The following is a 25,259-nucleotide window of genomic DNA, read 5'->3' on the forward strand; positions in this document are numbered from 1 at the left end:
ATTAATAGATGTATATTAGGATCTAATAACTTAAGATTATAATAATCTAACCATATAAATAATTTAGGTTTAGAATACAAATTATTATAACATAATTATTACCTTACCAAACTTAGGCTTAGTTCCTCGCAGTCACAATCTTTATTTGTGTCATGGCCCCACACAGTACCGCCTCCCCCGACTCCATCTTCCCTTACTTTGCGTGATCATTCCTAAACCGCTACTTCACATACAAAATTTGATTCCATTTCATCTCCTTCTCCACTACTCTCATGACCCTTCTTCTTCTTCTTCTTCTTCTTCTTCCTCCTAATCCTCTCCCATGGTGGTTTCCCCTGCTTCTTTCTCCCCATGTCTTCTCTCCTCTCACCTTCTTCCATGTCAGTACTCTAATTCCTTCCCTAATTTCCATTTCCCTCTTCCTCTTTTTCCTCTCTCACTAATCAATTTCTTATTTCTTTCCATTTTTTCAGGTGGAGCGAGCTTTGCCTGAGACCAACAACGCCGACTCCACTCAATGGCACTGACGAAACCACCCCCGTCGAATGCTACGCCTGCACCCAAGTCGGCGTTCCGGCCTTCCATTCCACCAGCTGCGACCACGCGCACCAGCAACCAGAATGGGAAGCCTCCGCCGGTTCTTCCCTCGTTCCGATTCAACCCACAAAACCCTACCGGTCGGCGCCGCAACATCCTTCCGGTTGCTTCGGCACCGTTCTCGACCCTAGAACCAAACCGGTTCAAAGATGGAACCGGGTTCTGTTATTGGCCCGGGGAATGGCTCTGGCCGTTGATCCTCTTTACTTCTATGCTCTGTCTATCGGAAGAGGTGGCTCCCCTTGCCTGTACATGGATGGTGGGTTGGCCACCGTCGTCACCGTCCTTCGCACGTGCCTGGATTTCGTCCACTTGTGGCACGTGTGGCTTCAATTCCGTCTTGCCTACGTGTCTAAGGAGAGTATGGTGATTGGTTGTGGGAAACTCGTGTGGGATGCACGTGCTATTGCCTCTCATTACGTTCGTTCCTTCAGAGGCTTCTGGTTTGATGCCTTTGTTATCCTCCCTGTTCCTCAGGTTTGCTTGCTTTTTTTTTTTCTTCTTTTTTTCTGCCTTATCATTCATTTATTTATTTAAATATATCATTTAGTTGGAATTTAGCTCAGATATGAAAATTATTGTAAATTAATTATTAAAAAAATTCATAATTTTTCAAACAAGATTACATTAGTTTTTTTTTTAAAAAAAAAATATGACCCATATTGTAACAATTGTATAAGATCGATGTTTTTTTAGTAGTTGGACTCACCAACTCTTTGGACCAAACAAAGTAGAGTTCACAATTTTCTACTTTTTAAACACCTCATTATTTACCATCTTAATTTCTCGATTGGAGAAAAAAAATATTAAAGTAACTTGTTTGTTTGTTTAAAAAAAATGAATACTCATTTTATAAATATATATAAATTAAATCACCATTTGAATAGACTAAGGATCTCTTTGGATTGTCTTAAGAATAGTTCAAAAAACTCATTTCTATTTACATACTTTTGATAAAAATGAATTAAAATATACTTGAAAAGCTATTTTGAGTGATTGACAAACCCTTTAATTTTTTCTAAAATAACTTATTTTTTAATTTAAATATTTGAAAATATAATTCAAATACACCATAAAGCTAGTATACTAATATGCTTTAGTAAATATATATATATATATATAAATCAAATCATCATTTGAATATACTAAAACTAGCATACTAATATGCCTTAGTGACCCAGAGATTGTGGTTGAATCTCTATTTCATTGTATTTTTAAAAAAATAAATTAATGATTTGAATATTACCAACGATTTAAAATAATGGCTAGCTAACTTGAAATAGTTTGATAATAATAGAATTTGTAAGTCAAATTGATTAAAATAAATTGGTAAAATTCTCGCGTGGCTAAATCACTGACCATATTTTAATTTATTTTCTTCTTTGGGGTTTCTTTTTTGACCTAATACTGTGCTTCCTTTTCTTTTACAATATATAATAATAATAATAATAAAATAATTAAATAATTAAAAAAAACTTTTTTCTATAAAAAATATGCCACAAATTTTTTTTTATTAGACAACTATATGGGTTGACAAAAATGGGTGAAGCCCAGACAGCATCTAGAAATTACTTTTTTAAAAAAAAAAAAAAAAAAAAAAAAAAAATTAATATTACTTCTAAAGTTGGTTTGTGTGCAAATACACCCTCTTTCTTAATATTTAGGCTGGTGAAATAATAGAGCGGTCATGGGTTCTTATCTTTTGTTCTAATTTTTCGTAACATAGTAAGCAAAATCCTATTATGACTACCTTTAGTTCTGTATTTGTCTTTTTGTTTATTTTTCTTCTTCTTCTTTTCTTTTTCATACTCTATTATTAAAGTGATTATTTTGTTGTGTTTGTGGAACCGAATGCTCATGACAACAATCTAATGTTGAGTGTTCATCTTCTCTCAATAATTGTGTAATCATTAAGACCAATTTGATAATAATACTGACCCCATTTGGTTTTTTGTTTTTGGTTTTCTTTTTTTTTCTTTTTTTTTTAAATTAAGCTTATAGACACTACTTTCACCTCTAAATTTCTTAATTTGTTACCTACTTTTTACCAATGATTTAAAAAATCAAGCCAAATTTTGAAAAAAAAAAAAAAAATAGCTTTCAAAAATTTGTTTTTTATTTTTGAAATTTGGCTAAGAATTCAACGACGGTACGTAAGAAAGATGAAAATCATTGTACGAAATGGGGACGAAATATGGTTAATTTTCAAAAACTAAAAATCAAATGATAACCAAACAAGGCCTTAGGTTTTGTTTTTGATCGTTTGAAAATTAAGTTTATAAAAACCAATTCAACTCATGAGTTTCTATGTTTTGTTATCCACTTTCTACTAGTATTTTAAAAAACCAAGTCAATTGTTATCCACCTATTGATTTCTTTGTGTTTTTTTTATCTATTTTTCAAAAGCGTTTTTAAAGATCAAGCCAAATTTTGAAAACCAAAGTAAGTAATTTTAAAAGCATGTTCTTGTTTTTGGGATTTGGCTAGAAATTCAAGTGTTTAGTTAGAAAAGATGAAAACTATGATAGAAAAGTTGTAAGAAAACGAGTATGATTTTCAAAATTTCAAAATCCAAAACTAAATGGTTTATCAACTAGGATCTTAGTTTTCAAAAAATTGTTAGACTAGGAATTCTATTCTTTCTTCTAGAAGATGAAAACTATAATTAGGAAACAAACGTAAATTTCAAAAACAAAAAGCTAAAAGTGTAATTGTTATCAAATGGACCTGAAAAATCAAACCAACCTCAAACTTTAATTGCTATTGCTTCGCTGAAGAATATATTTTTCTTTTCTTATTACTGAAAAGGCTTTATTTCTGCCTAAATTCGATAAAAGTATCTACCTTTAGCGAATTGAATGTTAAAAAGTAAAATGTTGAGATATCTGCATCTTCCTTTTGTTTAGGTCTCTGCCATTCCATCTGAGTTTACTCTCTGTGCTCATCTTTTCTTATTGCAGATTGTTTATTGGTTGGTTTTACCAAAACTGATCAGAGAAGAGAAAATCAAACTCATAATGACAGTAATCTTATTGATGTTCTTGTTCCAATTCCTCCCAAAAGTTTACCACTCCATTATTTTAATGAGAAGAATGCAGAAGGTCACTGGATATATCTTTGGCACCATTTGGTGGGGTTTTGGCCTCAATCTCATTGCCTATTTCATTGCTTCTCATGTAAGCCTGCCTTGTATTTTTCATCATTGCCAGGTCTTCAAACTTTGTTTTTGATCCTGAATCTATTTCCCTGCTAACAGGTTGCTGGGGGTTGCTGGTATGTTCTTGCAATACAGCGAGTCGCTTCTTGCATCCAGCAACATTGTGAGAGAAACAAGTGCAACCTATCTCTGTCTTGCTCCGAGGAGGTGTGTTATCGGTTTCTCTCATCAGCAACAACGATCGGAAGTTCTTGTGGTCATAATTCGACTGCTACATTTAGGAAGCCACTTTGCTTAGATGTTAAAGGTCCATTCGCCTATGGCATCTACAAGTGGGCTCTTCCAGTCATTTCCAGCAATTCAGTTGCTGTCAAAATCCTTTATCCCATCTTTTGGGGATTAATGACTCTCAGGTAATTAAGCAAAGAAGCAAAACACTTTTCATACTTTCCAAACTCTGTTTCTTCAGCTCCTGTGGAGAAGATGCAAGAGATTTCTGTACTCTGTTTCTTGATGCATGATGCTTTAAATGTTGCAGCACCTTTGGCAATGATCTCGAGCCTACGAGTAATTGGTTGGAAGTATGCTTCAGTATTGGCACGGTCCTCAGTGGACTGCTGCTTTTCACTCTTTTGATTGGTAATATCCAGGTGAGTTTTTTCTGGTTCAATATGTAAAATGTAGCCAAACATTTTCTATTGTTGACAACAACTCCTCATTTCTTCGGGAAAAAAAAAGGTACTTCTGCACGCCGTCATGGCGAGGAGGCGGAAAATGCAGCTGAGATGTCGAGATTTGGAGTGGTGGATGAGGAGACGACAATTGCCATCTCGTTTGAGACAACGAGTACGACACTATGAACACCAGAGATGGGCAGCCATCGGCGGAGAAGATGAGATGGAACTAATTGACGATTTGCCCGAAGGTCTTCGAAGAGACATTAAACGTCATCTTTGTGTTGATCTAATCAGAAAGGTAACTTGGATAGCTTAGGCCCACTTTGATAACAATTTTGTTTATAGTGTTCTGTTTTGAAATTTATGCTAGTTTTCTTCCAATTTTTCAATTTTGTTGAATAAACACTTGAATTTCTAGTCAAATCTTAAAAACATAAAAAAGCATTTGAAAACTACTTTTTTTAGTGTTCAAAAATTAGGTTGGTTTTGAAATCATTAATAAAAAGTAGATAACAAAACATAGAAATTTATGGGTGAGAATAGTGTTTATAAGCTTAAGTTTCAAAAACTAAACCAAAAACCAAATGGTTATAAAAAAGAGCTAAGAGCCTTAGCTGTTCTCTCTAGGATCTCAAGATTATGAAAAACTTGTGGTTGAGGTTCTTTGTTTCGATGTTTAACTATCATCAATGCATAGGTGCCTCTCTTCCAAAACCTGGAGGAGCTTATTCTCGACAACATATGTGATCGAGTCAAGCCACTTGTATTCTCCAAAGATGAAAAGGTACGTGTATGAACCAAGATGTGTGGTGGGTCATCAACCACTAAAAAATGTATTTTTAAGCACTTAAAAGTCATTTCAAAGATAGATGAATGTTAATGTTTCTTTAAAACACAGATTATCAGAGAAGGTGATCCTGTTCCAAGGATGTTGTTCATAGTGTGTGGACGAGTAAAACGTAGCCAAAGCCTGAGCAAGGGCATGACAGCAACAAGTTTTATTGAACCAGGAGGATTTCTCGGTGATGAGCTGCTATCGTGGTGTCTTCGTCGTCCATTTCTGGAGAGACTTCCAGCTTCATCAGCTACATTTGTTTGCATTGAACCAACAGAAGCATTTGCCCTGAAAGCAGACCATCTGAAGTACATAACCGATCACTTCCGCTACAAATTTGCGAACGAGAGACTGAAGAGAACAGCAAGATTTTACTCTTCCAACTGGAGAACATGGGCTGCTGTGAACATTCAATTTGCTTGGCGTAGATACCGAAAGAGGATGAGACGTCCTGCGATAGCTGTAGTGGAAGATGGAAGCAGTGAACGTCGGCTTTTGCAGTATGCTGCAATGTTCATGTCATTCAGGCCACATGATCATCTTGAATAGTGAATAACTGCTATTGCCTCCAACAATTCTTGAATTCTTTCTTAAAAAAATCCATTGATTCATATCATTTTCCATATGATTCGATACCCATCTCCCAAGAAAGACCTGGAATTGGAAATTAACGTGGAAACTGTGTTTTCCCATTTGGTTGGAAAATATTTTAGTGTCAAGAGTGAGATGAAGTGTCTATTTTCTCTCTTTGATGCCAGATCATGTTTCTCAAGAAAGATATGGAATAGAAAATGAATGTAATCTCAAGAATAAGATGTATTTGTTTGAGTGTTTTTTAATTGGAAATGAGTGATGAAATTATGTATTTTTTGTTCTTTGATCTCTTTTCCTTTTTTCTTCTTTTGCAAGATCTCGTACATCTCTTGAATTTGCAAAGTAGTTAATGTTTATTTTTTTAATGCAAAAGAAGTATGTTTAAACACTTAAAAAGACATTATAAATAGGTTTGAGAAATGAATGTAAAAGATAGCGAAAATAATTAAAGTTTAGAATGACTTGCTAAGTAGTTCATGTTGAAGATTCTACATAGGAAAAATCAAGGGACCTCAATCTTGTGTTACTAACTGATTTTGTAATTAAACCTTATGTTATTTAATATTCTTGAGTATCAAGAATGAGATACATAGCTTCCAATCTCACGTCTCTCTTAACCATGGTTAAACTATGGTTCTGAATCATTTAAGGTATGAGGAGGTAAGTTTTATTCCTATAAACAAGCTCGTGTACAATAGAATTAAAGTTGCGATTACAAAGGAGAAATCTAAGATTACCATACTTCGACGTAGATCACAGAAGAAATCCACAAAATACCAAATCACATTACCATATGTGATTGGACTACTACTTTATTATTATTATTATTATTATTTTGAGGAAAGTGATGTTGTATTTTCAATAAGAATGACTAATGCAACTAAATTACATGAAATTGGATAGATGTTAAGACTTCATAAATTGCACTTGATTAAAATGACAAATAGCTTTTTCAAATTTACACATGAGTCCCTCTGTGGAAAATGTTAGAAATTATCCCAAAAGAAAGGAAAAAGGGGTGAAACTGCAATTACTCAAAACTTGTTGAGTTTGTAGCTCCATGAGATTGGTATCATAACTTTACCAAACCTTTTTAAGGCCCAAAAGGCCAAGTAGGTCCTCCCAAAGGCTAACATTTCCCACATCCATTTGAATTAAATTTGGACTACAAGCTGCCACAGTCCAAAAACCAGCTTTAATTTCATCCTTCAATTGGTCCTTATCCCACCCACAATAGCCATCAAAGAATCTAAAATCTTCAGGCCCAACAATATTCCTCTTCACCATTTCAGCTGCACATCCAACACTCTCTTTAGTCCCATAATACATCCCTTTCATTACTTCCTCAAAAACCCCACTCTTTCCAACCCCATCTTCCCCATTCCTCTTTGGGCTCACTAGAAACAGCCCCTCTTCTAAAGGCCCACCAAAGTACAATGCCTGCTCCGAGAATGTCCCGGCCACGTCCAACGCCGTCGACCTTGTTTCCTTAATCGACATCAATGAAGGCCTGTTTAGTATAATCCCTGAGGGGCCTAATGGCTCATTTGATAACAAAAGGATAACTGTTCGTTCGAATATGTGCACTCCATCTAGCTTCTCTGTGGCTATTAGAAGACATCCCTTTTCAGGCCCATGAATGACATGGGCCCATTTCTCACCTATACAGATGGACCGTGGGTGATCCACCACCGTGTCAAGATCCACAAAGGTAGATGAAATCTGAGGCATTGATAGTTTCTGAGTGGCAATCAATTTTGCTCTAAATGATCTCCAATCATCATCCTCTTGTCCTGAAGATGGTGACTTAAATTGACAACCTAAAAAAGAAACAACACATATGAATGATTATTAAAGCGAGATTCGGTCTAAGAATAGTAAACCCAAAAGAAACAGCAATCGAGAAAGCTAGGGGTATAAGAAGTGGAAGGACTTACATGATATTTTGAGAGATGATGAAGTTGGGGATTTTCTTGTATGAATTGGGAAAGAATTGGGTTTGGAGGTTACAAAACAAGCTTCCATAATTTTGTTGGGATTTCTTCTATTTTATTTCTTGCAAGATGAAGGGAAATGGAAGGAGCTTTATAATAAAGAAAGGAAGGAAAATTTGAACCACAAAAAAAGAAAAAGGCTTCCACTTTTTTGAGACCCATCTAATCCAAAACTTTGGATTGTCCTTTTTGAGGGTCCCACAAAGGCATGGGCAATTGGATAGGACATGACACGTGGCTAGATGTGAGAATGCCAAGTCACTACTTGTACGGATTGTGGATTGGAAAAACCTTTTGGTGACGTGGCTTTTTAATAGCCAATGAGTGTTCTTGGTGTATGTAGCTTTAAAGTAAAGCATTGTCTGCCAAATGCTGACTCACGCTCACCACTTTGTGTGTTGTGAGTGGTTGTAATCTTTTGTTCTTTTCTTTTCTTTCTTTCTTTTTTTTGTTTTGAATTTTGAGATTTGTAAATACAATTTATTTTAGATTTGACAGATGTTTGATATATATACAAAATTTGGTAAATTTTCAATAATTTGCTATTAGGTTCATAAATCTTTTGGAATTTTTAATTGACCCTTAACGTATTGGGAGTGAATTCTTAATTATTTTTAGAGCTAGAACACAACTTTTTCAACCTATATTTCTTAATTATTTTTAGAAAAATGCTTTGAAATCAAAATAAAAAATTGGAAACATTTTCTAAATATACAATTTTAAATTGTTGACTAGTGTGTAAACAAGTTTTTGGGGTTTAGGGTTTAGGGTTTAGGGTTTAGGGTTCAGGTAACAATGAACATTTGCTCCCAATTTTTAAATACAATGTGGAGATTATTTATGATGATAAGACAAGATGGAACAATCAGGGTCATTGGACTTGAATCTTTAACTGTGTCTCGCATCAGGAATTAGAGTTGTTGGTGATCATTGTGTGGAAGATTTGGGAGGCTAGAAATAATCTACTATTATGTAAGATTCCTACCAATAGTGACATTATTTGTGCATCTATTGAAAGTTATATCAATAAAAAAATACTCTTTTGATGTGGCATCCGTTGGTAAAGTTATAAGGGGGAATCAATTAACTCCTCCTCCTCTTTGCCTTGTTGGTTAGTAATCTCCATTGAGAAGCCAATGGAAGTTGAACATTGATGCAGCTTGGAGGCCTGATCGATGTTTTAGGGGTCTTGTTGGGTGCTTCGTGACCATTTAGGTCGGGTTTGTCTTGTTAGCTTCAAGTTTATCAATAGATGCAATGAAGTCAAGGTCCTTGAAGCCAAGGCTATATGTGAAGGCCTCTCCAGCATGATCTCTCTTAATCTTTGACTTGTTATTAAAGTGTGATTGCTTGGAGGTTATTAATCTCTTGTCCGATAATTCTAAGGATTTATTGAAATATCCCTTTTCATCTAGGAAGCAAATATTTATGTGCAAAATCTGGGTAATGTCTCTTTTATCCATGTTCGTCGTTAGACTAATGTTCTGGCTCACTCTTTAGTTTCAAAGACGTTGGAGGAGCAAGTTTCTTCTCTTCTTTTTTCTCCTTACCCTATGTGATTTAAGTCTTTTGTTTCTTTTGATGTGATCTTTTAGTTATTTTATTGTTTGTTTGGTTAAAAAGAAACCAACATTATTTAGAATAAAAATAAACATTTGTGAAACCAACCATTTTTTGGTCTTATTATTGTTTAGATAAGGTTATTTATTACTTTTGAGTTGAACAACTATAAGAGAGAGAAGAACTATGACCACCAAAATAGTAATTAGCCTGAATAAATTATATTTTCAAAAAACCTTTTAAAAAAATTATATTTTCAAAAAAAACATTAATAGAATGCTTCTTCCAAAAGCATTTATGGATTTATGATTAAGGAACCAAAAAATAGGGAAAAGTTTGAAAAAGCAACCATAAAAAAAAAATGGACAAGTTTGAAAAAGCACCAATAAATCACACTCCGTAAAAATCGGCTAAGCTTTATTAAAAGTTAACATAAAAAAAATCTGTTAAATAGGAGATTTAAAGAATAGTTTAAATATTCATAATTGAACTTCTAATCTAAAAGAACGGAGATGATGCTAATATTACTAAGTTAAATCTATTCTGACTTAAATATTAAAACATTAACTTTACTTTTTTTTTCTTTTTTTAAAAAAAGTTTCTAATTACTACTTATATTTATGATTTTTTAAAACCATTTTATCTATTTGTTAAAAAATCAAAATTCAAACCAATATTTGAAAAATAAAAGGTTTATTTAATAACTACTTGGTTTGCATTTCTGGATTTGAAAATTATATTTGTTTTTTTTTTGTCTTTTTAAATATAAAAAATATTTTAAGATATTTACGCTTTATATCAAAAAAATTCCAAAAGTACAAACACTTTTGAAATTTTTTACTATAAAGTGTAAATATTTTTGGAATTTTTCTATTTATAAGAATTTTCATTTGTTTTTTTCACAATTTAATTTGGTGTATTTTTTTTACTGTTCTTATATATACATTTGAATTCTAAATTAAATCTCACAAACAAAATAAGTTTTTCAAAACTTTTCTTTAATTTTTTAACTTTAGCTTTGTTTATGAAAATGTTTTTTTTAAAAAAAAATAAAAGAATAGGTAATAAACAAGTAAAATGCAGGTAAAAATAGTTTTATTATAAGCTGTAGATGAATAAATACTACTCTTATTTCTAAGTATGTTTGATTTAACTTTTAAAATGTTTAATTTTTTTTTTTAAAAAAAGTGTTGGACAAAAAAATGAATGTAACTTAAATGATTTTTATCAAAAAAGTTAATAACTTTTTTTTAAACATTTTTTTTCTAGTCTATCCAAATGAGCATTAAGGTCTCTTACGAATAAATATTACTCTCATATTTAAATTGATTTGTTTTTTTTTTTCACTTTATAACAATGTTTTTCTTTTCAAAAAACCAACTTTTGAAAACTAAAAAAAAAATCTTTAAAAACTTAATATTGTTTTTAGAATTTGACGTAAACTTGAAATATGTTTTTTAGGAAAAGTGAAAATAGTGATACTGAAAAACAAGGGAAAACAAACATAAATTTTAGGTACAACAACTAAAAAAAATTATGCTTGTTTTATTACAACTTCTTAACCATGTTTTTCATTTTTATAACTAAACATTTGGATTTTTAGCCAAACTCCAAGAACAAACCGTTTTCAAAACTTATTTTGATTTTGGTTTTTAAAAACATTCATAAAAAAAGTAGATAACAAACACGTAGGTAGACATCGTCTTTGTAATTAATTTTCAAAAACCGAAATCAAGAATTTAAGCTTTTATTTGATAATGATTTTGTCATTAATTTTCTATTTTTGAAATTTATACTTTGTCTTCCTAAATTTCATCCTATGATTCTCACCTTTTTTGAAGAAACATTTAAATTTTTAGTCAAATTTTAAAAACAAATACAAAATTTTGAAAAATATTATTTTTTAGTTTACAAAATGTTGTTTGGTTTTCTAGAACATTAGTAAAAACCATAATGAAGCAAAGAAACATGTAGGTGGTAATAGTGTTCTTAAGTTTTAAAAACCCAAAACAAAAAATTAGAGGAAAAAGTACATTTTTTGTCTCTAAGTTTTGGGCCTAGTTTTGGCTTTAGACTTCAAAATGTTACATTTTAAAGTTTTAAATTTTGAGTTTGATTTTAATTTAATTCCTAGGTGTTAACATGTTCTTATTTAAATTTAGAGATTTGAATTTTGTTTAAATTTAGTCTCTAGGTCTCAAAATTTACATATTGAACTTTGATTTTTCACCAAAAACTCATTTTTAGTCTTTAATATTAATTGTAGGTTGGATATGACAACCCTAAAAGGGATGAATAAGATTTATTTCAATTAATGAAAAACTTTTTACTAATATGGGTTCAATTAAACAAATTAACAAACTTTTGTTAATTAATTTTATGTGAGTACATTCAATTCAAAAAGATCAATAAGTTGGCATAAACAAATTCAATAACAAACTATAGCAATTAATTATATTAAATGAAATATATTAATAAATTAATTACAAAATTAAATATAAGACGATAGAGAAATACCAGAAATTTTATAGTGGTTCGGCACAATTGGCATACATACACTCTCCAAACTCCTCTTGGGATGTCATTACGAACTTGATTCTTTCCACGACTTAGAGTTTAACCGCTACAATGTTCCCTTTTCCAGGAGCTAGAACGAATCTGATCATTTCCACGGTTGAAGATCAAACCATTATAACCACTCATTTTAGGGATCAAGAGCAACCCTTGCAATGAATTTAGAAATGAAAAACAATATGAGAAAAACTCTCTTGAAGAGTAGATTTACAAACTTTTGCTTGCAACAAATCAATCATCACAATATATAAGATATCTCTCTCAAGAATTAGATGAAAAGAAGAAAATTGAAACTTAGAGAGAGAATAACAATGGTGGTTTTGAGTTATGGATGATTGAAAAATAATGTAAAATTGTTGTATTAATTTGAAGAAGAAAATGTGTTTAAACAAAGGAGAAAAATTATTGAAAACCAAATTTAATTTGAACATTGAATCTTGGAAAAGAAAAATCAATAGTGGAGATTTAAAACTAAACTAGTCGTTACAGAATATAATATTAATTTTTATTCTTTTTTAATCCATTTTTTAATCCAACAAAAAGCAAAAACTACCATGTGTGCAAAACTAACTCTTACACACAAACAAAAAATAATATTAAATTCGTTTTTTTAATTCATTTTCTTTTTAAAACCAATCCAAATATCAAAAGCCCACATGTGTCCTTCCTTCCATGCTCCAAGTGGCACATTTCAATTGGTCCACTTTGATGAAAAAAATATATTATGTCATTCCGTTAAGCTTGTTTCTCCCATATCTTATTTGTTTGAGCTCAGATTCGGGCGATTCAAATTGCGTTGGAATCGTTGTTTCGAGTTCTACGTAATAAACACTTCAAAACACTCAAATTGTCAATAAATAAAAGAAGTTTGTTATCATCAAATTATTAGTTAATTAAAATTAATTAATTGAGGTTAAATAAAAAAAAAGCCAACAATAATATATATTAATTTCACTATTAAATCTAATTTTAAAAGTTTACTTCAAAATTATTAAAAATCAATTAATAGATATTATCATTAAAGAGACTCAAGAGACCAAATTAAACGAAGTCTAAATAATTATCAAAAGAGAAGATAATTTTATAAAAGACCCAAACCCGAAGTCAAGAATGATATTACCCCACTTTTTAAAACTTTAAAATTGTCCTTTTACTTACATCATCATCACTTAAATTTGCTAAATTGCCTTTTTCCATCCTCCTTCCTCTTCCAAATTTCCCCCTTTTTTCCTTCTTCCTTCCTCTCCCTGGTCAATCATCTCATCTCCCTCACCTCTAATTTTCCCCCCCTTCCTTTCTTTCCCTTATCTGCTCCGTGGGTTTGTGTCGTCCTCTGTGAGTTGTGATCATAGCAGTTTTGTGTTTTAAAGCAAGAGATCAAGACGAGATTGATCTATGTGAGAGAGAGCGAGACCAAAAACGAGAGGCTTGATCAATGTGCCCAATATTACATTTTGGTAATTTCATCCGATAATGACATCAGGCAGGGTTGGAAAAATTCTCCGTGGGGCTCTGCCCCTGTCTCTTATACACATCTAGATGTGTATAAGAGACAGACTATAGACTTATAATAGTGTTGAGACCAATATTGAATATATAAATTCTAAATTTAAGCCCAAAAGTCAAGCCAAAACTTAAAAAATTAAAAGAAAAAAATGGAGAATCTCGTGGGGATCTAATTGGGGATTCCCGCATGGAATTAGTAAGGGAATCCCGCTGGGAAACGAGGAATGGGGCCCTGCGGGGACCCCGTTTCCTCGACGGAGAATCTCCGCCCCCGTCCCCGCCTTCAAATGGCGGGGATGGAGGGAATTTCCCCCACGGGGCCGGGGACAGGGGACCCTCCCCACCCCGCTCCAGCTCTGTTGCCAACTCTCAACCTAGGTTATTTAAACAAATATCAATTCCAAAAGTTTAACAAATTTCATATTTCTTCCAATTTTTGGATCATCCATATGTCCTACCGATCGAACGAGTCTCAAAAACATTATTGTACGAAACCCAATTTAAATTTTTGGGTTAATTAGCCATCGAAGACAAATTAAAAAAAGAAAAAGAAAAAGAAAAAAAGAAAGAGCAAAACGTCCAAAAGAAAATTGAAAACCAAACATTATTTTTTTTGTTTTTTTAAGGTTGGAAAGCTGAATACGTCGACAGGAAAGTCCAACAACCCGAGCAGGTAAAGTCATTGGTGGGTATGTGGTGGTAGGTAGCTACTACAAGTCTATAAGCAAAGGCGAGTTAGGTGAAACCAATAGTGGACGACTCGCTTTCTTGACCAACGCCAGCTCTTACCTTTCCCCAATGGAAGAATCCCTTCACCACTGCAACCCCACTTAAATTTCCCCCTTCTTCTTCTTCCTCTTTCATCTCCCCAAATTCCCACTTTTCATTTGCCCTCTAAAATGGAGGCCGCCTTGGTTTTTACTTCCCCTCCTGCAACTCCTTCGCCTCTTCTCTCCAAACCCACTTCCCTTTTTGCCTCCAATCGTCGATTCTTGCCTCTTACTTCCAGTTTGCCTCATGGGGCTCTCAACCTTCGCTCTGTTCAAGCCTCTGTTGCGTCTGTTGGGTATCTTTCTTTACTTCCTGTTCCATTTGTTTTCTTGTTTTGATTTATGGTTTTTGATGGGTTCTGTATACATAAGCCATTGCTTCCATATTCTATTTGTTCTATGCTGCTCTGACATTGCTGTCACAAACAATTACTATGTACTCTAAGTTTAAGCTTTTGAGTTCAGAAAAAACAAAAAAAAAGGTTTGAGCTTTTGAGTTTAGTGTCTTTTCGATTACTCCCCAATTAAAAGGGATTGTCTACATGTTTGGTTTTAGTCTGAGGATGAATACTAAAGATATGTTTGAGAATCAACTTGAAATGGTTGAAATCACTTTTATCATGTTATAAACCTCTTTGAAACATCAGGTGTTTCAAAGTGTAAACTCAAACGTTCAATTGGTTTTGAAGGTTTAAATCCATGTTTGAGAGTGAATTTAAACTTGGCAAAATTGATTTTTAACAATTTCAAAATCACTTTCAAACATGCTCTAAGAATATTGGCTTTTGAGTTTGGTAGTAGTTTATCTAGGGGTAATCAGCTTTTCTGATTATAATCGTGTTTGACTTTGATTCCATATATTCCTTTCCCAATTTCTGTTCAGTTGATGGCATGTAAAAATATGGTGTTTGTTGTTAGAATTCAAGCAATTTTCTGTCTGTTTCTGGTGGAACAAGCTCTAATTTTAGAGGATTTGTTTCTGCATTATAGGCCTTCCCCAAAAACAAGGGTGGACATCAGTGAGAACTTGACCCTAGAGGCAATAAGACGCTCATTAATCTCTCAAGAGGACAGCATTATCTTTAGTCTTTTAGGGAGAGCTCAGTACTGCTATAATGGAGATACATATGACCCCAGTGCTTTCTCCATGGATGGCTTCAATGGCTCTTTGGTGGAGTACTTGGTCATGGAAACTGAAAAGCTGCATGCTCAGGTACTTGAAAATTCTAATTTCTAAAAGAAGGAACAAGAAAGAGTGAGGGTAAATGTTATATGTGTTTGATGGAACTTGTTTTTGTATTATAGGTGGGAAGATACAAGAGTCCTGATGAGCATCCTTTCTTTCCCAACGACTTACCTGCTCCATTGTTGCCTCCGCTTCAGTATCCACAGGTGAGCATTAACCTCTGGGGACACTAAGAGCTAGTTTTGAATGACTTTTCAAGTGTTTAAAAAATCTTTTAAGTATAAAATAAGTGTTTGATTCGTCCCTAAAAATGCAAAATAAGTATTTTTAGGCACCTAGAAAGTCATTCCAAACATGTCTTATTGGTTGATCTTGCAAACGCACAAAAAGTTCTGAACTTGAAGTCTATTACGAGAATAACTTAACGAAAAACAACTATCCCAAAATAGAATTTCACCGTTGGAATTAGAATATTATATAAAGTCCGATCTGACATACGGTGCATGTTTCAAATATATGAAAATTGTTCTATGGACTACCATCTATCCATGTCAAACGTCTCGTCCTACCGATTGATTTGTTGTGCTTTCTTGTGTGTATGGTATAAGTGTGTGACAAACAATGTCTTTTGATTCCCGATTTTGATTGAAAATAGGTACTACATCCTGTGGCGGATTCCATTAATATAAATAGCAAAGTATGGAGCATGTACTTCAGGGATCTGATACCAAGATTAGTCAAGGAAGGAGATGACAGCAATTATGGATCAACTGCTGTCTGTGACACCATTTGCTTGCAGGTCTGCATCTAAAACTATTTCTGCTGCAAAACTTCCCATGGCCATACAATTATGAGCTACCCTATGTGCATCGTTAGCATGTGTTCAGTTGCATTTTCTTAATCTACGTTACCATGACCAAGTTTGCCGATTCGTATGTTTCGATCATTGCAGGCTCTATCGAAGAGAATCCATTATGGAAAATATGTAGCAGAAGCGAAGTTTCGAGACTCGCCCAAGGCATACGAGGCTGCAATTAGGAAGCAAGTAAATTTTCTTCTATTACTATATTACATTGCTTGATTCTGATGTTACTTTACCTTCTTTTGCCATCAAATATCTCATGTGATTTCGGTGCTGGGTTTTGAAGGACAAAGAGCAATTGATGGATATACTGACATTCCCGAGCGTCGAGGAGGCGATAAAACAGAGAGTCGAAACTAAAGCGAAAACATTTGGGCAAGAGGTTCCTATGAATGTAGAGGAAAAACATACTACCCCAGTTTACAAAATACAACCCAGTTTGGTTGCTGAACTTTATGGAGAATGGATCATGCCATTAACAAAGGAAGTTCAAGTTCAATACTTGTTGAGAAGATTGGATTGATTCGCCTAAGTTTTCATAATCAATGTTTAAAATGGTAAATAGCAACAAAAAGTGGTGTGATTGTTACTGGTAGAAGTCCTTAAGAATTTTCTTTTAGTTGAGTGATTAATGTTATAAAGTCTAATAGAATGTGTTAACGGTCAAGAGATATGTATGATTGAAATCTCCCACTCCTTATTGTACTAAAAATGTTATACTCTCCAATAAGAAATGTTCAAATGATTCTTATTTTAATAACAAATTAATGTTTCTTGTATCAAAGAGTTGAATGTTTGTTGCTTTTGTTCTGCAAAGGAATTGGTTAACTTATTGAAATATTGAATCTATATGATAAAGGGGAAGAACCTTAAATACTAAATTGTTTGTATTTTGAGTAAATACTGGATTGTATACTCTGGTCCAATTAATTAGGGATTTGTTTATATCATATTCAATCGCTTGCCCCTTTAGTAGCAGCACTGATTCCTGTGGTTAGTCTTTTAATTTATTTGCTAAACATTTCGTAGCTGCAATTTGGAGTTCTTTACTTTCGTCTTGTAATTCGCCTTCGTTACACGACGTTTAAGTAACTGTATTTTCATTTATGAAGTATATATACTTCAAAGTGCGAACAGAATCAGTATCAGATATATATCTAATCATCAATAACCGTAAAATGGAATATCTATTTTCTTTAAAAGAAAAATAATTTCAAGTACGTATGTTCCCTCCCACATACTTGAAGGAGACACAACAATCGAAAAAAATTGAATTTGTGGGTGAATTTCAAGCTCACAACCACACCCCAAATTAAAGGGTCTTTTTGGTAGATAATTTGAAAACATATATTTTAAATAAGGGATTCAACGAAAAACTGAGTTATATGACATGTTTTCAGATATGTGTTTGGTAGTCTATTCAGAAATTAAATTATAATTTAAACAATTGTATAAAATATGTTTGATAATATATAAAAAATAGTTGTACTTATCCATTAATACCTAGTTGAAAATAAACTACTATTAATTTATTTTACGAATATGATTTATGTTAAAAATATTATATAATTAATATTTTGTAATAGTACATAATTTATAGTACATTACATTATACATATTATATGTTTTTTTTCAAAAAAAAAAAATGAATTGAGTTTATAACATGGTATATTGTATTTCTAAATGTTTTTTTTTTTATCTTTATTTAATATAATTATGTTTTTTAAAATTTAAAATTTGGTTACAATGAAAACATAAAAATGTTTCTTTAAGAATTTGTACTGTTTGGACCACCTGATTTGAAAATAGTTTTTAAAAAGGTTGTTTACCAAATACACATTTGCTGAATTTAGTGAATCTGAAAACATAAAATAGAATCTAGATTCTCTACCAAAGCTTGCTTCTAACCCTTTGTCTAGATTCAAAAAAGTGTAAGAAATGATTTTAAATCTTGTGATGTGAAATTCGAGCAATGATTTGAAATTATTTACTTTGTTTGAAACGAGAAAGATTTGAAATTGATGTATTTAAAATTTTGTGTTTGGATCATAATTGGAAAAGAAAAGAAAATTAAGATTTTAAATGAATGTATTTAAAAGATGTGTTAATTGAAAATTAGAGTTTGACAAGGTTAATAAGGTCCAGTTTGGTAACCATTTGATTTTTTGTTTTTGTTTTTGAAAATTAAGTCTATTTCATCCAATTTTTTTACAATGATTTATATTTTTATTAAGTACAATAGTTGAATTCTTAACCTGTTCAAAAAATAAAAACAACTTTTTCAAAACTACTTTTTTCCGGTTCTCAAAATTTAGTTTTATTTTTTAAACCATTAGTGAAAAGTAGATAAAAAAAGGAAGAAATTTCGGAGGTAGAAGTAGTGTCCATAGGTTTAATTTTCAAAAATAAAAATAAGAAATTATCAAATGAAGTCTAAATAATTTAATTTTAAAGTAAAATAGGATTTGAAACCATTTCAAATTTTAAAATTATTATATTTACTTAGTCTTAAGCAATAGAATTCATTAACGGCCATAACTAACCCATAATAACTAAGTGAAGGAACAGACAAATAAAACAATCAGATTTCCCTCGCAAACCCACAGCCGACGATCTTCTCTTCGTCAAGCCCCTCATCGTCTTCTTCCTATTTACTCGACTGAGCAACTCCATTTTGCAGACCTATGCCGTTCGCAGCCGAGCGTCAGCCTTGTTGCCAACCACGCCTCCTCCCCACCGCCGCCGCGGGTAAATTTCAAAGCTCTCTGTTTTCTCCCTCTTTTTTCACTCTTCTTTAAACTTCCTTTAATTTTAACCTAGGTAGTTAAGTAATATGCATCTTCATTCTCAAGCCAAGGTCGATTTATATATAAAAAAAATATCTAAAAAAATATATTAAAAAAAATGACCGACGAATCGCCGGATACTATCTGTGCTTTTTACATTTTTGTTATGTTCTTTCTCTAAAATTAGAATCTCAGGTGCTTGCGGTTGTATTATGAACTATAATCGACGATCGTTTAAGACTTTACGTCAACATATTGACCTAAAACTCAATTCCCTAATCAATGGTTTATAGCTTGAAACTTTGTTGCATTTCTTATCTGCTTGACTTTCCTTTCCTTCTTTAATGTTACTTTTATCCCGATTCAATGAAATTACGATTTATAGGTTAACTTCTAGTAGTTGGGGCATGAGGCGGTGGTGATTTAACACTATGGTTTAGCTGTTTGGTTCTGCCTCTTTTGAAATTAAACTGTGAAGGGTACCCATATGTGAGTTATCAAGGAGGTTGTCTTACTCAAAATTTAACTTCATGATCTTCATCCCATCTATTCTTGAAGTGGACTTCCATCTTTCCTCCATTGTAAACAGGGAGAAAGGAAATCTGTGCGGATTGCAATGTTAGTAACTTAGTTCCTTTATTTGATTTGAGGCATATTCATACTGGGCACTAGATGTGGCTATTTCTTATGCTTGGTTGACTTTCGCCTCCGGGTTTTGAGTTCTGAGTCTCCAACCACTATCGATGAAATGGGAGGAGAAAGTTGAGGACAAACTTTGATTAAACCAATCCACCCAGACTGCAAATTTGGATGCAACTATAAGAACTAAGACATTTATGAGTTTCCCTCTTACATCAAATTCAAATGCACTAAGTTAATTGTGCAAGTTTACAGTAACAATAATGCAACCCATTTGTTTGATGCTTTGCTTCAATGAGTTAATTCATTCACTATAGGTTGTGTTGTTTTTGTTTCTTTGTCCTAAGCATATGATGTTCATGTAAATAGGTGGTTGAGCTCTGTAGTGGTTCTAGTTCAAAGATGTAAAGTGGCTTCATGTTTTTGAGGAGAGGTTTTGCTTTTACTAGCCCTCAATTTGTTTTGAGGGCCGACAACTTTTGCTCAAAAGAATTTCCCAATGGAAGCATTGGAAGCGAGAATGAAAGAGTAGCTCATTCAAGTAGTATTGCAAATGGTTCATCCATGCAATAGTATCTCCATTGTTCCCTGATGGTAAACTTCATTCAATTGCTTATGATGTTGAACTTGTAGATGATGATACTTGGCAAGTTTCATGTGGTTTAGCAAGAGCATGAGAGGGAGAGAAAAGGGCTGGTCTGGCTTTGAAAATAGATACATCTTAGAGGATGAGGCTCGTGACCCAGTTGATTATTGTGATTCAGATTTTGATGATATTGACAACATGAGAATACGTGGAAATCTCTTCTGTAAACTTGACCAAGGATCCAAAGAGTTTGAAGAATATAGCGTTGATTTTCATCAGAAGAAAAAGTCTATAAAAGAAAAGGATGATATGCAGAAAATCAGAAGCAAAGTCAATGATAAACTTAATGCTCGTTTGGCGAGTGACCAAGTAAAGCTTCCTGAACATGTGAAGAACAAATATGTAATAGTTGAAAGGGAGAATATTGACGTTGAGAAGAAGCTTAGGACACCCATGTTTAATCAACTTACTAGTCCTTACCATGAGCCATTTTGTCTTGATATATACATATCGAAGGCCTCAGTTCGAGCCTGCATCATTCACCAATAGTATGGTTGTTGCTGTGACACATTCAATTTCCAAAGACATGAAATTTGACCTGACTTCAAGGAAGGATTCCTCTGCCTGTGCTGCTGTGGGGGCTGTTTTGGCCCAGAGAGCATTGGCTGATGATATCCACAATCTGATAACACTCCAAGAAAAGGCGAGAGGATAGAAGGGAAGCTTCAAATTCTGCTTCCGTCTGTTATTGATAATGGGATTAATGTTAAGGTAAAAATTAAGCAGCAAAAGAGACCCAGAAAGTTGGAAGTCCACCTTTAGCATAGACAGATGAAGATCATGAGGTTGCCCTTTTGATGTAAGATAACTTCCTTGATATACTAATGGATAAATAATATTATTATGAATCCTCGATCTCTGCCATGAACTTATTTATACTTGTAATATTAATGATTTTGTTTTTCTTTTGTCAAGATGTTTCAGTATATAAAAAGTGCACAGATTCGATCTGAAATAAAAAATACTCTTGTAGAATTTTCATTCCTGTCTAAAATTAAGGGTGCAACTATACTCGTGTAGAACCACATACACCCTTCATTGAAGAAAACTCTCTCATCTACCACCTCACCGTCTGTGATCCCATCCTCCATTAGAAAGCCATTCCTTATTCTCCATTAGCATATAACTGACCAACTCACGCTAGAAATTTTTGGGGTTGAGAGAAGCATTGGATATTTCATGTGGATGAAAGTAAATACTTGTTCTAGTTTTATAAATTGTTTACTAAGTTTCTACCACTTCACAGATCAAAATGGGAAGCTCAAGTGAGAGTGAAGGCAAGGAACCAGTGAACGAGTAAATGGTTGCAAACATGTATGGCGTTTTAAGGTCTGAACTCAATCAGATATACTAAAAAATCACTGAACTTGAAATGGAAGTGAGTGAACACTCTTTGGTTATTTCTGCAATTGAGCCACTTGACCCATCAAGAAGATGCTAGAGGTCCTGCCCGCTGTTCAATGCAACAAAGAGGGACTCGAGGAGGTTATTTCCAGACTCAATGTAGCCTTGGAGGAGAAGAAGGAAATTTTTGAGTTTGAGGTCGAATACAAGTTCAGGATTAGAAAGCCTAATGGTAAGGCTAAGGAAGAAGATAGTGGGCAGAAAGAGGGTGCAGCCCAAGGAGTCTTGGTAGGCCTGCAGGTGAAAGTTAAAACTCTTCGTTCTTGATGTAATTCTTAAAAATTCTCTCGAAATAATATTGTTCTCCCTTTACTCGTGGATGTAGCTAACATACTGTTAGTGAACCACGTATATCTGTGTGTCGATCTTCCCTACTCTACGTTCCTTTTATGTGTTATTTAATTGTCGATTTTGCAACACAGCCCCATATATGTTTATTTTTTCTCAGTTTGGCTTCTATCATTTGAGTCTAGATTCACTTTTTCAAGTGGGTGAGTATATGGAAAACTTCTATGTTTAACAAAATTCTATGACTAAATTCACATAATGATAGAAATTGGTCCCTACAAAATGATAAAATTCTTCACACTTATATGATGGTTACGAATCTATAATTATGTAAGTTTGATAGTTTGTTTTAACATTCGTATAAGTTTGACGACTTATTCTTCACAATTGAAAGTCTGAAGGTATAATTGCAATTATCTCCCTAGAGCTACTCTAGTGATGACTTTTGCAATGTCTTAAAAAATGTACATAAGGGTTAAAAGAAAACCGACGTTGATCTTGAAATTATATATATTATCAAGTCTTTCATCTAAATGTACTTTATAATATATTTTTATTTTTTTTAAAATTTAAATATTTCTACAAGCTTTAAACTTGACATGCAAATATTTGAGAAGTATTTTTATATGACTAAAATTAATTTTACTTGCGTTATCAGTAATGCCTAGTGAGTTCTAAAATTCTATTTAATTTTATTTTATATGATATGTTTTTTTAATTGTAAATCTACCAACAAATGGGATGCAATATAAATAATTGAAGGGTAATTAAATAGAAATCATTATCATTAAGAATCAACATCAAATAATAATTAGACAACAATCAGCGTAAATTGATATCATTGACAATGAGTATTAGATAGTAATTAAATAATAATTAGATAATAATTAGACAATATTCAGATAACAACTGATAGCATCGACAATCAAATTATATTCAATATCAAATAATAATCATACAACAATCAAATAGCAATCAACATCATTAACCTACTATAAATATAAGATAACAATTATTATCAAATAACATTCAATATCATTACTCATTCAGATAGTAATCAGACAACAATTAGAAAGTAATCGATATCATTGATAATTAGTATCAACTAGTAATTAGACAACAATCATATAGTAATTGATATCAAATAAAATCAGATGTCAATCAGCTAGTATTCAAATTTTGGTCTGAACTATATGGGCAATTTTGACTTTTTTGTTTTAATGCTTTATTTAAATTGAGTTAGGCTCTAACTTTGCTACTTTTGCAAGCCTTTTATATTAGAGGAATTGGAATATGTAGGCATGATTTAGGTTTTGTTTGGAAAAATGTCAAAATCGGAAGATAATAAGATTTTTAGCAAATCACATGTGGAATATTTTTTGAATTACTCTTTTGCCCCTAATGGGGTCGTTGGATTTGTGATTCATGTTCTTAAAAATATATTGTAATCGTTGAAGTTGAAGTAAAGATGTAGTTATGAATATAATATGATTGCTGAGTCTTCTGTTATCAAATTGTAGTCTAACTTATTCAATAAAACAACAATTAATGGTCTATTCTTGATTTTTCTCACTAGATTTCGAAATTTATTTTATATAGCTACTTTTTGAATTAATAATGATTAATGAAAACTTACTGATTTTTTTTGAAAATATAAATTTAAATTCTAATATCATGTTTACTTTGTTTAAACTAATTTTCAATTTCACTTTTTGAAAAAACATCTTTATATATATATATATATATATATATATATATATTATATATATATATATATATATATATATATAATAATATATATATTTAAATATTTTGTTACAAGATTTGATTCTATCCAAATATTTTTTTCATTATTTTCTGCCTATTCTCGTCAAATTAATTTTATCTTTTTCATATTTTCAAAATTTTCAATTTGTTTGTTACTAATTTCAAATTTTATACCTATTCTTATCGGATTTAAATCAATTTGAATCTTTCTTAATCAATATTTTTGAAAAGTGTTTATTATCAATACATAAGTCTAGAATTCAATTTTGGTTTTTCGTGCTTTCTTCTCTAGTTATGCTTTTACTATAATTTTACAACGAATTATACTTCTGTTTGATGGTACATGGGATGAAAATTCTTATTATCATGATTTTCAAGTTGTTGAGACATTCGCCAAACTCATTCGTTCAACAATTTGTGAAATATATCCTAGGCAAGCTTTTTTCTTCTGGCAATCTAACTATATCTCGGTTGATAATGTACTGGGATGGTTCCAACAATTCTATTATTATTAGGATTGTTGAAAATAAGGATATTTTGTTGTTGATGTCGGTTTTATCGGACTGTCCCCAAAATGATATATGTGTAGTTGTTGAGCATGTTTCTGCTGTTGGTTCAAGATCTGGAAATACACTATATTTGAATAATGAGTTCGTAGGAACAGATCCTTCCCTCCAACCTTCTAGGTGCAATATACTGTATTTGAATAATGATTTAGTAGGAACGAAGTGATGAAGGCTTGCTTGTTTTTTTTCCAGTTATTCCAACAGCTCTGAATCTTTCATCGACTCTTGTTCTTCCTTCAATTTTCTATTTTTCCATAACATTAATCATTCTTCGAATGCATTTGAATGGTTGGTTAATTTTTAAATTTATGAGTTAAAATTTAGTTATAAATAGATGTATAACATGTTTTTGTTTTGGAATCCTAAAAAGTAGGGATAATATTTTATACATAAAATATTTTTTTAATTTCCTAAAGATTACAATTAGTTAAAAATACAATTAAGTAAACCTTTATTTAAATTTGAAAAAATAAAGAAAATTTCTATATATCATATCTAAAAATTTTGATTCATCACTTCATTCATGCCAAAAGGGGGAATATGTGCAAAACATATTACAATGAATGTACGAAAAGAAATATTGGGGAGGGTTTTAGGTTTTTTTACCTGAGGAAAATGTCGTGAGTATTATCAATTTTGTGATCCAACTATAGAGATAGGTTAGATTTGCCATTCCTCTCAAAAATATATCAGTAAAGAAGTGTCTTGAATGGGGAAATGAGTTTTAGAGAAGATTATAGTTGAGAATGCAAAAGATTGGAGGTTAGATTATGTTGGGAATGTCCTAAAACTCGCAGTTTGTAAACATTAAACTTATTCTATTCACAATAAAATTATTATTGAAAATTTCT

General features: G+C 32.3%; 3 protein-coding genes and 2 pseudogenes across 3 annotated transcripts; 4 read left to right on the forward strand and 1 right to left on the reverse strand.

Moving 5' to 3' along the window:
- The first annotated feature begins 210 nt into the window (after positions 1–210).
- On the forward strand, positions 211–6,131 carry LOC120079761 (cyclic nucleotide-gated ion channel 2). Its single transcript, XM_039034135.1, has 8 exons — positions 211–380; positions 474–1,074; positions 3,558–3,773; positions 3,854–4,167; positions 4,293–4,404; positions 4,493–4,729; positions 5,129–5,215; positions 5,330–6,131. Exons 1-8 carry the CDS (start codon positions 352–354, stop codon positions 5,813–5,815), a joined length of 2,082 nt encoding a protein of 693 aa, XP_038890063.1. The 5' UTR covers positions 211–351; the 3' UTR covers positions 5,816–6,131.
- A 494-nt stretch (positions 6,132–6,625) lies between these two features.
- LOC120079762 (UPF0301 protein Plut_0637) lies at positions 6,626–7,946 on the reverse strand. The gene is made up of 2 exons (XM_039034136.1): positions 7,798–7,946; positions 6,626–7,680 (listed from the first exon to the last, which is right to left on the reverse strand). The coding sequence occupies exons 1-2, from the start codon at positions 7,883–7,885 to the stop codon at positions 6,941–6,943; spliced, it is 828 nt and encodes a 275-aa protein (XP_038890064.1). The 5' UTR covers positions 7,886–7,946; the 3' UTR covers positions 6,626–6,940.
- A 6,276-nt stretch (positions 7,947–14,222) lies between these two features.
- Positions 14,223–17,039, forward strand: LOC120079362 (chorismate mutase 1, chloroplastic). The gene is made up of 6 exons (XM_039033523.1): positions 14,223–14,560; positions 15,255–15,477; positions 15,570–15,656; positions 16,106–16,249; positions 16,403–16,495; positions 16,599–17,039. Exons 1-6 carry the CDS (start codon positions 14,394–14,396, stop codon positions 16,833–16,835), a joined length of 951 nt encoding a protein of 316 aa, XP_038889451.1. The 5' UTR covers positions 14,223–14,393; the 3' UTR covers positions 16,836–17,039.
- Positions 17,040–19,628: 2,589 nt separating this feature from the next.
- On the forward strand, positions 19,629–21,145 carry LOC120079081 (annotated as a pseudogene).
- Positions 21,146–21,635: 490 nt separating this feature from the next.
- On the forward strand, positions 21,636–22,054 carry LOC120079082 (annotated as a pseudogene).
- The last annotated feature ends 3,205 nt before the right edge of the window (positions 22,055–25,259 follow it).

This window comes from Benincasa hispida, chromosome 6 (genome assembly GCF_009727055.1).
Source record: "Benincasa hispida cultivar B227 chromosome 6, ASM972705v1, whole genome shotgun sequence".
NCBI lineage: Eukaryota > Viridiplantae > Streptophyta > Magnoliopsida > Cucurbitales > Cucurbitaceae > Benincasa > Benincasa hispida.